Here is a 15,311-nt window from a genome sequence, read left to right as displayed (position 1 = left end):
ATTAATCTTGATCCCCAGTAAGTGTGTTTACTATTAGTCACCAGCTGCGATTAAATTTTGGACCTAGAGTATTGAAGAAGGATCCAAAATCGGTTTTTTTAATATTGTGCTTTGGAGGGCAATATACTGCTGCTATTGTTATTTCGTAAAGGTAATGAGCACACCTTAATTACTGTAGCTTGAATACAGTCTGTTATATAACTTTCCATCATGAAATGTTTAATTCATTGTTTAATCAATATTGCTGTACCCCCTTGGCTGTCTTGTCTGGGTGGTTAATATGGTACGTTATGGTACGTAATATTCGCATCCTTTATAGTCAGCTGGGTGATCTCCTCCACATAAAGCACATGCAGCTGGTGTGTTCTTGTTCTTTTTACAGCTGTATATACTGTGCTGCCCTCCATATTTCACACAGACATATGGTCTATTGCAATATGTTTTTGAATGGCCATATAATTGACATCTCATACATTGGATGATATTTTTGTTTTTTATCGGTGGTTCAATTTGTATATTGCAGTGTTGTAATTTCTGAATTTTATAAATATCTTAGTTATTGTCTGATGGTTCAAGGTCAACAAAGAACGTAGTTACCGGCTCTTTTGTAATCCTACGTTTAGCATTAATGATGTTTCTTACTTGTGACTTGTGACCCAGTTTTGTCAGTTCTTCTTTGATATCTTCTGTTGCATGTGAATAGTGAAGGTATTTAATTACAACTCTATAGGCCCTTTCTTCCTTTGGTTGATATGTGTGATGAATAATGTTTTTCTCTCTCATATATCTTGATAATTTTCTGTATATTTCTGGATCGCTAGAAAATATTTTGACTTTATTATTTGCCATAGTCCTGGTTTTGTATTGTTCAGCTTCAGCTATTTCTGTAAATTTTTTCCTCATTTCTGGGAAGTCGCTTACACCGTAAACAAATATTGGTGATAGTTTAGGTTTTCTTGGCGCTGTTTCATTTGGATTGGTTTCATTTTCTTGGGTATCCGTTAGGGATATTTGTTCGATAGTGTAATGGTATCATCTTCTTTGTCTGTTTCTACATTTAATCTGATTTTTCTGCGTTTTGTAGTTTTAACTACTTGCCATGAGTTTTTTATTGACACATTTGCACTTTCTGGTTCGTCAACGCTTGTTGATGACATTCTGTAGTATTGCTGGCTATTTCGATTATTTATATTGCTGTTGTGTGGCGCGTTTTGTTGATTTATATATTTTTCTTGATTGGGCGGAAATATCATATTCGTCGAGTTAATTTATTTGCATATTGTACATACCTGGTGTTTGTGATGAGATTTGTGGATAACCCTGTATATTGTTGATTTGTGATTGACCCTGTATGTTGTTTGGAATCTGCATTTGTGGGTAACAATTTATTTGGTTTGATAGATACTGGATTGGTAATGGCTGCCTGTTTACATTTTGCATTTGTTGGCTAACTATGTAGTTGTCGAATCCTGGTCCATTCCCCGTTGGAAATATTATAAATAAATTACTGAATTGTTTTTAAATTTAATTTGATGAATTTATTGTTTTTAAGTCTCTTAATAATTAATTGCTTTTTAATCACTTAACATTTATGTCTTCAATTCGAGAAAAACGGTCGCATGTTGATAACGGAGAACTATTTAACGTCCGCTCTGTTTGGAGTATCGATGTGAATTATTTGGAAAATGTGATAATGATTTTTTCAATAGATAAGATTTTAACAACACTAACTTGCATTTGAATGCATTTGCTACACTAATCATATCAGCAGTATGCTGATTTTTCCCTTGTATTTTTAAATTTAATTCATTCAACTTTACCGTTATATCTAGAAATTCGAGGTCGATTAGCCAATCCTTATTTTCTAATTGCTAGTTAAGTTCGCCTCCCGATGCAATAAATTCCTTTATTTGTGACAAAAGCATGATAAACCGCTTAAGTATTTTACCTCTGCTCAGCCACCTCACTTCAGTATGTAAATGAAGATCTGTAAACTGAACATCCTCATCTTCTAAAAGTAATTTAAACAATGTGTGTTGCATAGCTCCCGATCTTAATTAATTTATATCAATAAATAATAATTTTTGTTACTATCGTAAATACGTGTTAAAAACCGATTGTTTTTGCTCATAACATTTGCTGATGTATGAGACAATGATAAGAAATAAATTTCGGGAATAAGGAATCCTTTCTACATAAGGCAATAAATTCTTCTTTATTCTTACCAGTCATCGCTGTTGCTCCGTCTGTTGTAATTGACGATAACTTTTGTACAGGAAATTTTACATCTTTTATATATTTTTTTAAAGTAGAAAAGATATCTTCTCCTCTGGTGCTTCCCTTTAATGGCAGAACTTTAAGGAATTCTTCTTTTGTTGTAAAATCAGAAAATACCATCTCAACGCAAATTGATAATTGTGATATATTTGTCACGTTTGTCGATTCATCCATCTGTAGCGAAAAGAAAATACAATTTTCCATATCATTTGCTAATTCTGCCTCCAAATTTTCCGAAATTACTTCAATTCTTCTAGTAATAGTTCGTGCTGAAAATTGCAACGTGTTTATAGCTGAAACTATTTCCCTTTTATTCTTAAATTCTTCAAAAAGTGAATCAGCAGCTTCTAATATGGCTTCTTTTGCTAAATCTCCATCTGTAAATAGTTTTTGATACTTAGCTACTAGCAAATGCGATATTTTATATGACGCGATCGTTGCTGCTTTATGTTGTTACAGTGGTTTAGTAAAAAAACTTTGCTGGTTAGTTATTGAAGATTTTAAAGAAATAATTTTTTTTCTTCTAATTTCAAAGATCATTGGATAGTCACTATTAAAATTGGTATGAACGGTCTTGAAATGTTGTTCAATATTACTTTTCTTAGGAATCACAACAGTATTATTACACAACAAACAAATATACTTCCCATTGTAATCAACGAAACAATATAGATGTTCCCATTCATTGGTAAAATAATATGTTTTTTTTCTTTTACATTTATCCATGAAGGGTTTTGAAAGAAAAGAATTATTTCGGATTACTGGGTAGTTTTAAATGCACGTTCTACGCGTGGACTATTCGAAATACGATCACACACTAACAAAAAAACCTGCGTGTTATTAGATACGCTTAAGGGTAGCAAACTGCTTATCTATGCATAATCCTAAACTTAACTGACTACTTGCTGTATATCGCCGTTTGACAAGAGTTAGTAAAGCGCTCTGACTATCATACATTTATTAATTAGTCCAGCGAGGTCGCAATAAAAATCGATCGGGAGCGCGATGGCGACCGCGGGCGCCGTGTTGCCTACCCTCGAGCCAAGGTATTTAAAATTTCCTACTCGTCCTAGTTTTACCCCAAGCAATTTGATGTCTTCTACCATTCCTATTTCTCTCAACCACATATACTGCGTTTTCGATCTGCTAATTTTAATCTCTATAGCGCTTCTCTAACATTGACCAAGAAGCGCCTCCCTTACGCTGCCTAATTTCTCTGTCAGTACATACATAACAATATTAAACAGGTAGAGACTCCGTGACGAGCCTTGATGCAAAACAAACGGCACTAGAAAACTTTTGGTCAATCCGTTAAAGTCCTTATTTTGGTGTACGCTAACTCATACATATCCTTCACGAGCCTTACCTGCTTCTCAGAAATTCATTTTTCTTCTCTCTTTCCTTCTCGCTATATTTGTCTATTAACTATTTTAAGGAAAACAAGTAATCCTTTGTGCTCTTTCCTGGGATAAACCCAAACTATGCTTCTCCTATTGATGTCTTTCTCCTTAACCTGCGCCTTAAAGTTCTATCCCAAATTTTTATTGTGTGCGACATTAACTTTATCCCTTATAGTTTTACAGTCCTGAATATCACCTTTATCTGTATACAGTGGTATTATCGTGCTCTCTTTCCATGTATTGGGCATCTTTTCCTCCTCATATATCCTACTCATTATTTGCAACAACACATCAACCTATTTCTCTCATGTCTCGTTTTCATTTGGGGTCCTGCATTCTCTGTCTCTCCTTTGGTGTTCTTCATTTAGTATTTTTACCAAGTACTCATTCATACCACCTTGGCTCTATTTCAACATCGAATCTTAACATTTTTCAATTTGTACCATTAATCTGCCGCACGTGAGTTCTGTCCTTTAATGGCTGTTTCTTACTTTACCAATACTGTATATCATTTTTATTTCCTCGAGTGTTTGCAACTCTCCATACAGCTTCGACTAAAAAAATAGACAAAAAAATTGACACTAAAGATAGAAACTTAAAAAAAAAATAAATAAATAAACAAAATTTTAAACATCTTACACTAGCACAATACGTCATTGTTGATTTGTAAACAAAAATAGTCCGGACACTTGGTTTTGCCATGGCCAAAAACTTTTTTTTTATAAAAAAAAATTATAATTAAAAAAAAATGAAAAAAAAGGTAACTAAGCAAAAAATAAAAGAAAAACAAACAAAAGGGAATAAGTAAATTAAATACAACTAAAAATAAGACTGAAAAAATATACAAAAAAAACAGACACCAAAGATAAAAAACTTCAATTAAAAGAAATAAAGAAAAACATCGATTTTAAACATCATACACTTACATAAACCCTAAGAGTAGTCTGGTCATTTGCCTTTACCAAGGACAAAAACTAAAAAAAAATTGGTTTTTATTAGTTATAGAAAATTAATCCAATTAGGCCAATGGGAAATTAAGTCCAGGCTGTTCTTTGATATTTAATTTATAATTATAAAATATCTTTAACTGAACAAACTAAACAAGCAATTATTTATCTAAAAAAAGAGCAAAAAATCCAACAGCAAGTTAACCAATTCTGTTCGTTTTCAGAGAAATCAACGACTTATTTTTCAACCCTGCCACATGCGGAGTTCAGGATAAAGGAATACAAAACCGTATACTTGGTGCTACTGACACTAAGCTTGGACAATACCCTTGGCTGGTTGCTTTCTTCTGGCAGAGGGGATTCGAGTACAAATACAAATGCTCCGCAACATTAATTTCAAATAAACATGTCCTGACCGGTAATATATTTTACACTTTAATTGCATGAAGTTTTAAACTAATTTTTTTTTTACTAAAGACACAGAAGTGTACTTACATTAAAATCTGGTCAGTAAGACCAATTATCAATTTGTTTCTAACTTAAATTACTAATGAAATCTTAAAATTAGGTGTCTACTCACTAAAATCTTTCCTATTATTTCTAATAACGAGCATTAAATTTAGCATGCATACTCACACAACACTTTACTCTGCTTTTCACTCACTCATTATACCAGTTCAAAAGGCTTTGTTCTTTTGAGAATTTTTAAACTAATGAAAAATATATAAATTGCATCTGTATTAACTGTATGGCTAAGACATAGCAGAAAAAAACTGTTTTATTTAGGTAAGTCAACGATATAAAATACAATTCCAGCCCATCTTCAGGTTCCCGAGTAAATGTTATTTAACTACTAAAAAAGAAGAAATATTACAGTTTTTATATATTTCTACGTATATATTATGGCAATACCAAACCTAGTTTATAAGATATAAGTGTGCTACAAGTATACTCACATAACGAAAAAATAAGAAAGGTTAAAGTAAGAACTCTATTTGCACGATTCTAAAAGGACAGTATTGATGGAAGAACCAGATTATTGCAAATAGAATGACAATATCTTAATGAAATACATAATATAGAGTGCCTGAAAGTCTGGAAACGACCAATTATCTCGTAAATTGCTAGTCATAATTTTACAAACTTTGAGGTACACCTATTTTGAGATACGGAGATTCCATATTTGATAATTGCAATGTTGCCAGATTTGCCGTTTCTCTTATATTATTAGTAACTTTGGTTTTTCAAATTCATCACCCTGTATATTTAGTCATTATTGGAATCTCCTATTCAATACGAGTTCATAATATCTAGATTTTAATAAATTTAAATATTTGAATGTAGAACGTCGTAATGGAGTTCGGCCCCGATAGCGATCAAATCTGCCACGTTATCAGCTGTCCCGAAATATAGTCATTTTAAATGGTAAAAACAAATCATGATTTAATATTTTATACCTCTACTACAAAAGTGCATTAGTTAGTGCTGACAATATTATCTCAACTGAGTAGCACTTCTTTTCGTTTTATATTTGTAACAACAACAAAATAACCTTTAAATAATACCTACGTAAAGAGATAACAAAAATTCCAGTTGGGTCTTGACCAGTTTTTTGGACCGGCCATAGGACCGGCTCAACTTCTGATCACGAAAATTAATAAAATGACTTCATACAACAATAATACTACACACAACTCCGCTAAACACAGTTACTCATATGTCGTAAATTATTTTAAACATCCAACAAAACAACCAGCAATAATCGTTTCCAGCATTGAAGGTACAAAAATCCATGATTACGTCATAGCTGTTGGATCACTAGTGGGTCCAATCATTGTACTTTTTGCCTCCAGAATTGCTAACAATAGGATATGCATATACCTCTTTTCAAAAAACACTGTTGATGCTCTTTTTCATTCTTATAAATATATCGAAATAAATGGATGTCATGTCGAAGTAAGAAGATTAATTTCTCCAGCCCACAGACTTCTAATATCTAATGCATGTCCTACAATCCCGAACGATTGAACAAGAATTACAAAAACTTGGTATTCACACTGTATCCAAAATGACTTTTCTTCGAGTAGGTATGTCGGGTGCCTTCAGAACTAGTCCTATTAGTAGCTTACAAGTTTTAGCGAGAGAACCAGCTCTGTATATTAGACGCCAACAACTATCTCTAAAATATATAGGGAAAATATCAGCACAGAAACAACATCCAATATTCTCCCAAATTTGCCATCCCAGTATTGGTTCTACAAAACCAACTAAAAATCGTATTTCCTCATAAAAAGAATAAAATCTTCTAACTTTGATATGGATAAGCTAAATCGATCTCTACAAGTCAGTGTAAATTTTCCTCCATGAACAATCCAACCACTTACCATTGACTTAACCCTCACAAAATACCCCAAATCAAATACAAATCCGATTTTCATTAAACACTTGTACTCCGAAGTGATATCTCATTATCCTAATCATCTCCAAATTTTCAGTGATACCTCTAAAGCTCATGACGGACACCCTGCTGCATACTACTGTTAATACACTACTCACACTATATCCATACCTAGAAGCTGCTGCATCCTCGCAGGCGAGACCACAGCCATTTGGAAGCCTTAATTTCCTTCAAAACTCGTAGTGAGAATAAATGTGTCATTATCACTGACTCATTAAATGCTCTATTAGGTGTAAAACAAATATACCCTACAAATCCAATATTTCGGGCTACAAAAAATGAGATAAATATAATTCAATCAACTCGAAAAGAAGTAGCATGTAGGAATAGCTGGAAATAAGAAAGTGGACAACCTAGCAAACACAAGTCAAATAAACTCCCAATACACGACCAAATACATACTCCGATCTCAAAAACCTAATTAAAGACCACTGCATGAACATATGGCAAGACTACTGGAAAGATTCAGGAACCAAACTATATGAGATTTATCCCCTTGTGAAGACCATCTTGAATAACCCATCCAATAGAAGGGACTAAGATATAACTAACCGACTAAGAATTGGACACACTGCACTGACCCATAAATTCTTAATCAACAAAGAATCTTCTCCAACCTGCAGAAACTGTTCTCTCCCATTGACAGTGAAGCATATTCTGATTGACTGCCAGTACCATGAAGAAACAAGAAGAAAATATGGAATCTCAAATGACATCAAAACCACTTTAACCATAAACACTGAGCATGTAATAAATTGTTTAAAATATTTATGTTTATATACATCTATTTAATATAAATGAAATGAACTCTTGTGTACGTTACTCCACTAATAACCCTGCGTGGTTGATGTGGATTATATGTTTTTTCTAAATAAAAAAAACGCTGTGATTTTGACATTTGTTCACCACTTACGTTATTAACTAAAACTAACAGTAGTTGTGTTTCGAAAAGTTCTGCAAGATAGTGTTACGATAAATTAGTAATGACGTGTCATATGACTCAAAACTGTAAACATATTTATTGCTAATATCTTTTCTGTTCTCGTTATTTCGGCGCTCAGTTGAAAGACCTGTTTATCTGAATTGTGATGAGTCACCCAAGATTCGAAATTTCCAGAGGCAGGCCGAATAAAACCAGCATGGGGATCGATGGAGGATCCGAATAAAACCAGCTCTTCGATGGGGATCGCCGCGACTCTCGAATAACTGCATTTTATATTTAAAGAGGAATTTTGTTTTAAACATGACAGTTAGTTTTTGAACATCGCGTCGAGTTTTAAAAATGTAACTCACGTAGATAAATTATATAATTATTAAGTGTAAGATAAATTATTTATGTTGTCCAAATAAAGACTTTAAATAAACTTATAAGTGTTATAAGTGTAGAACCTTTAATATTAAATAAAAACAATAAATTAGATTAATAATAATACTACAATACATTGCTTCTCTAAAATGGTTCTTAACGAAAAAGAACGAACTACTATTCTAGTGATGAGAGGGTAGAAAAAGAAAACAGAATATATTTTTCCCATGAAGCAACCTTTACACTATGTGGAAGTGTAAATCGACACAAAAAGGTACTGGAGTGACGTAAATCCACACTGGAAGCGTGAAAACCATACTCAAAGACCAAAAAAATTAAATGTATGGTCAGGTATAGTAGGTACTCAGTTAATTGGGCAATTTTTTATCGAAGGAAATTTAACGTTAGATAGTTACGAAATGTTACTTAGAAATGAAATTGTACCTACACTGAGAAACTTGAGAAACTTGTTTGTGCCCAATTTTAATCAGATATGATTTCAGCAACATCGAGCTGCAGCTCATTTTGGTGTAAATGTTCAGCGTTGTTTAGATGAGATATTTCCCGGACGATGGATTGGTAGAGGAGGTAGAATTGAATGGCCTACACGTTCACCTGATTTCAATTCTAAAGATTATTTTTATTAGGGATACTTGAAAAATTCAGTTTACAAAACTAAACCACTAAATCTTGCAGAGCAAAGGTAAGGAAATATCGATAAATCTCGAATAATTACTAGAAAATCATGAAGAAATATGGCAGACGCATTCTACCATCGATTAGAGTACTGTCAACTCACAAATGAAGCACATTTTGAACACTTGATAAAGTAACCGCCGTTATGGTATAAAATGTTGAATTCTATCAATTGTTACGTTTTGATGTAGTTGAAAATAGTTAGTATTAAAAAAATTATTGAGATTATTAGGCGTTGCCTAATAATCTTAATGTATTATGTATTTAAGACCTTCCAGACTACATAAAATCATAAGTGTTACATAAGGTTGAACTCGTATTGAATAGGAGATTCTAATAATGGCTAAATATACAGACTGATGGATTTGAAAAACCAAAGTTACTAATAATATAAGAGAAACAGCAAATCTGGCAACATTACAAATATCAAATATGGAATCTCCGCATCCCAAAATATGTGTACCTTAGATTTTTTACAATTATGAGTAGCAATTTACGAGATAATGGCCCTTTCCAGACTTTTAGATCACCCTGTATAAAGGGTAAACAGTATGTAAAAGTGTAGACATTATATTCTTCATTATATTCTTCTATTTTTTTCCTTTTCTGGAGAAATTTTACATTCTTTACTTTGTCAGTCCATGAAATTTTTAACATGCGGCGGTAACACCATTTTTTAAAGGTCGCAAGTTTATCCACTACAGTTTATCCCTGACTGAGTTTTTCTAAGAATGTGGAAGATAGAAAAAGAAGTATTGTGCTTAAATTTTAGCAATTTGAAAATAACTTTATAGTCATTTATTGATTTATATACACAAAAAAGACGATTCTTATGTAGCATTAGATTGCTATATGATTTAATAAGCTGGTAAAATTCCTCCCCGTAGAGACGAATAAAATGTTAAGGAAGATTTTCTCGGTTAATAAATTAAACCTTAATCTAAGACTAATACTACTACAAGAACTAATGTTAAACTCAACAGACCTCCTTGTTGAACCGCGTCGATTACCATTGCGCCAAGTTTTCGACATCCTTTACGATGTCTTCTTCAGGGCTTCTGAGATCTCAGAGACTGGAGACTTTCACATCCATAGACTACGTTTTGGTATATTAAAAAACGTTTTTGAGACAATAAGTTGTTTGCTCTGACAAAATTCTACCTTATCAACGTTCGTTTCATAATCCCAAACCGAATTTTCCAGTACATCCCGCTTCTTCACGTTCACCAACTTTATATTGAAATCGCCCGGCATGAGGTTAATATCCTGGTATTTCGTAGTTATTATTGCGGTATTTAGCTATCTATAATATTAAGTCCGTATTTTTGTCTGCTTTTTCAGCTTAAACTTAAATATTTTTGAACAGGCGTACTTTGCTCCGTGTTTCAGGACCGTTACTTGATCTGACAGGAGCCGAAAGGTTGACCACAGATTTGTATGCGATAACACCTACACCATAACGATTAGACTGGTTGTTGTCAAAAAAGTAACCGACATATCGTTACATTGGCCATTACTGGGATAATAAATTTGAATTTTATCAGTTCAGCTACCATATCCTCTAGTTTTCCTTGAGCGTGTACTTTTAATACTCCAAATAGCAACTTTCATTATTACCGCGGAGATTCTTAGCACACTCTGACCATCTAATGCCGAGGACTGAAGGCCTGTGTTAAAGTTTGCTAAGCCATGATTTATTTTACGAAGACAAAAAATGTGTAGTATTTTTTCGTTGCTTTCTTCATCAAATTAGATTAACTGCTTAGACTGCTATAGTCGTACTTATGGTTCTTCGATAATTAACCGGTCCAGAAATAAGTTCTTTACGCTTTACATTGGCAATGAGAATAGCTGCTGACCTATTCCATTTTCTTCTACTCCAAAAAAATATTTACAACTGGTTTGTTTACTTTTTATATATTTCCTTAAGAATTTGCCCTTGCATCTATTTCCAGTAATTGGTTCCTCCGCCAATACTAACCTGACATAATTTAGCAAATAGGGCATTTACTTTTAAACCTTTCTCCTTATACCGTTTTGTAAGTATATATGTAAGACTTCTTTATTTGCTGTTTACTATCCAAGATTGGCGACCATAAAACAAAAGGTTTCTCTGTTTTACGCCGCATGTATTATGTTTGCAGCTTCTGGTATTTGGAACCATTGTCTTAAGTTTCTCAGCCAAGATCTTTTCTTTCTATCAAAACCTCTTCTACCTTCAATCTTGCTTTACACTATTATCTGTAGTAAACTATACTTACCATTATATATATTATTACAGATATGTAAGACACTTACATCATCATCATAAAATTTATATTTAGAAACATATAACACCTGTAACATTTCTTTTGTGTTATAATCAAAAGCTTCCTTTCAATACTGGTAATGCTTTTCTTTATATAAATTTGCTTCTGTCGTGATCTCTATTAATTCCTGTGAGCTTTATCGAGCTAATTTTGGTCATACTAGTTTTATTGTCTTTTTCTAGACATAATGACTTGCACAATCTTTATTACAACATAAAAACAACTTTTTTGATTTTAGCTGCACGTTGCTTTGAGTACAATAATGGCCAAGTAGTAAATATCGAAGAAATATTCCTAGTAATGGGAACCAATAACTTAGCCAAGTGGAACACGAATGGAGCTGTAACCAGCAGAGCTAAGCGAGTGGATGTACATCCCAAGTATAAAACAAATAGTGAATCTGCTGATGGGGATATTGCTATTATTTTATTGGGTAAGAAATAATCAACTTTAATTAGTCATATTGTTTGGTAAAATTTATTTTATCTCTCGAACGCGCAAACTAAGAGTAAGACCGCATTAATAGCAACAGAGATGGTGAGTAAGTAAGGACAAAATGAAATGTGCTAAAGAATAAACATATCTAGTTATAATTCACCAAAATCAACAACAGCAAATCCTAGCATAATAAGAAATGTTTCACGCAAATTACATTTATTATATTTAACCTATTTGATAGTAATTCTCTAATTGAAGACCCCGGTGCAAAAACCGGCTACGTGCAGTAGGAAGCAAGCAAGCAATTTAATTAAACCCAGCCTGTGAGACATGTACACCCCTAAGAATTACGTTCGGGTGTAACAATTCATTGGAACGAGGTGTATTAACTCGAGTAAAAACAGGACTCACTCCACTGCGCTCCAATGCTCCAGACCATCCCTTTCCCCCCTATAGCACTCTAATGCGCGATAGGGGCACAACCATCAGCCAAATGCTCTTAATGTGGGAGTCTTGGGTAATAGAACTTCAACATGGTTTCCTTCTTCTTGTTAAAGTTCCATCTCCTATCGGAGGTTGGATGGTTTCCTAACCAAATTCAAAACTTAGGATAGCGCATTGTCGCTATAATCCTGTTATCTTACTGTGGCTTACCCGCGAACTAAAATTGCTTACTTGGGCCTCAAGTCTTCGCTCTGAGCTAGGCCCAGTTCGGCGACTTGGTGCTCAAGGGGTTGGACCCTACGTACCCGGATTTTTAATGGTTTTTGTTATTATTTTTTTGTGGCTTGCGCCGGTTTTTGTTAGTAGTTTTTTTATTTTTTTGATGGCCAAAGCCGTTTTTTGTGTGTTTTTTGGACTTTTTTTTGTACGATGCCTAAAACATAAAATCAGAATTAGTGCATATTAGTATAATAATTATCTACTTAAAATTAACTGGGTCCACGCTGTACGTTGCGATTGTTCACGAGTTTTTTGAGCTACGAACTATCTTCTTGGTGCGTTGTTGTTGTTGTTTTTTTGTAGTGTTTTCTCTCTGGTGTGTTTACTGATTTTCTCTCTAGAACGTTTGGTTTTATTCTACTATGTGTTGTTTGGGTCTCTTGTGCTTCCATCTGTGGAAAGCGTCGTACCTCATGATCTCTCGCAATATGTGACTAGGATGGTTCTCTATCTGCACGAACTTTGTCCTTGCTTTTTCCATCATTATATCAGTCACTCTAATTTGTTGTAATTCTCTGAAGAGGAATCTTTCTGCAACGTATCTCGGTACGTTGACTGCTTCTCTTAGGCTGCTGTTATGTGCCGCTTGTATTTTCTTGTTTGTTGTGTTACATATGTGTCCCCATGCGAGAGATGCATATGTTAGTATAGGAAGAATTATACTATTTATTAATCTTATTTTGGTTTTTATTCTGAGTTTGCTTTTTCTTCCTGCTATGCCTCTTATTGATGCTCTTACCATGTTGGTTTTTTGTATTGTAGCGTCTACGTGTTTACTAAACGTTAAACCTTTGTCCATGATTACTCCGCGGTATTTTGCTTCGCTTTTCCACTCGATGGGATTGTTTTGCACAGTCACCTGTTCTTCTGGTTGTTGGTGCCTCATTTTGAAAATTACAGCCTGTGTTTTTGGAGTTTATAGCGATTTTTCATTTTAAACTCCATTCTTCTATGTCATCTAGCGCTGTTTGTAAGTTGTTTACCGCTATGTCTACATTTCTGTGTTTGGCCGCTATCGCTGTGTCGTCGGCATAGAGGCTTAGTAATGTACCTGATGTTCTAGGTATATCTGCTGTGTATATCGTGTACAGTAGAGGTGACAATACCGCTCCCTGTGGCACTCCAGCCTCCGGGTTCCCGAGTTCAGATAGGACTTGTTCTATTCGAACTCTGAAACTACGATTGCTCAAGTACGAAGAAAATAGTCTTGTCATTGCTCCGCTGTAGCCGTATCTTCTCATTTTGTAGATTAAGCCTTTATGCCAGACTCTGTCGAAAGCTTTTCTTACATCTAGGAAGGCAGCTTCTGTGTATTGTTTATCATTAAATCCAGCTGCTATGTACTCTGTTAATCTGAGTACTTGTAGCTCACTGGAGTGTTCTGATCTAAAACCGAATTGGACTTTGGGTATTATATCTAGTCTGTCTGTTTCAGCTTGGAGTCTGCTGAGTATAACTCTCTCTACAATCTCGCTGATTGCAGGTAGCAAGCTTATTGGCTTGTAGTTTTGCAGGAATGTGCTGTTTTTTCCGGGCTTTGGTAACATTATAGCATGGGCCTCTTTCCATCTGTTTGGGAATTTCTTAAATCTTAGCATGGCATTGATTATATTTGTTAAATATACTATGGCTCTCGCTGGTAAGTATTTTAGAGCTCTGTTCGTTATTTGATCTGGCCAGGTGCCTTTTTCGGCGAGCTGTTTTTAATTAGCTCGTTTAACTCTTCCGGTGATGTAGGAGGGATGATTTCGTTTGGATTTTCGGATCTTTCTCTTTGTGTTTCGACTTCTATGAAGTCGATGTCTTCGTCTGGGTGGTAATTTAATGTACACTCTCTCTCGAGAGAGAGAGTACTCCTTATTACCTCTGTTTTTTCCACTGTAGTGTAGACTATTCCGTTTTCTCCATATAATGGAGGGATTGACTTTCTGTCATTTCTCAGTATTCTCTGAAGCCTCCAAATATTTTGAATATTTGGTCCTTGTTCCTTCATATATCTTATGTGGCTACGTGCAGTTCTTATAGTTTTGCGAAAAATGAAAAAAAACGTTTAAGTCACGTAGTTTTATAAAATTAATAATTTTGTATTATCTGTGAAAAACAGAAATCAAAGGCTTTTATATATAATACTTTTTAAATTTAAATTTTTTAAAATAGTTAAAAAAATTTTTTTTAATTTCCACGTGGACGGTTTTTGCTCCTAAAATCTAGAAAAACTGAGAATTTAAGGAAATACATAAGGAAAAAACTAAAATATCAAGTATATACAAAAAATATTTTTTAAAGTAAAACATTACATGTATGTAATTTTAAATAAAATACAAAATGGTGGGTAAATATAGTGTATTTTAGTCATAATCACTATCTGCATTATTTTGTTCTCGTGTAATAGCGTCGAAAAGAGGAAGATAAGCAGGAGGTACATATTTTTTTACTATTGGTATAATACTGTTATATTTCTTGTATTTAACTGGGTGTTTTTCTTTATATGCTAATGGTATCGTATTTAGGTCTATGAATGTACCTGGGTTTTTAAATAAAGGGTAACAGGTTACACAAGTAGGAGAGAGATTCTGTAGCGAACACATTTTCTAATCATAAATAAATATTCGGTACTTGGAAATGTAAATGGTTTTGTCTTTTTAACTGAAGTCTTTTTAAAGTGTGCCTCCAAAAATGAGTTAACATCAAAAATTATTCCTTGTGTAACAGGCTCAACAACAAACTTTTTACCATAGAGTACCACTTTTCAGGTAA

At 33.8% G+C, this 15,311-nt stretch overlaps 1 protein-coding gene across 2 annotated transcripts in view; it reads left to right on the top strand.

Moving 5' to 3' along the window:
- LOC140446983 (serine protease gd-like) overlaps positions 1-15,311 on the top strand; it is a 136,438-nt gene that overhangs the window by 92,778 nt on the left and 28,349 nt on the right. For both annotated transcript variants that reach the window (XM_072539577.1, XM_072539578.1), the window contains exons 5-6: positions 4,849-5,042; positions 11,632-11,826. In XM_072539577.1, coding sequence (XP_072395678.1) covers positions 4,849-5,042; positions 11,632-11,826 — 389 coding nt within the window. The remainder of the gene's footprint in view (positions 1-4,848; positions 5,043-11,631; positions 11,827-15,311) is intronic.

Source organism: Diabrotica undecimpunctata, chromosome 7, assembly GCF_040954645.1.
Source record: "Diabrotica undecimpunctata isolate CICGRU chromosome 7, icDiaUnde3, whole genome shotgun sequence".
NCBI classification, from domain to species: Eukaryota; Metazoa; Arthropoda; class Insecta; order Coleoptera; family Chrysomelidae; genus Diabrotica; species Diabrotica undecimpunctata.
This window is presented reverse-complemented; position numbering and strand designations above follow the sequence as displayed.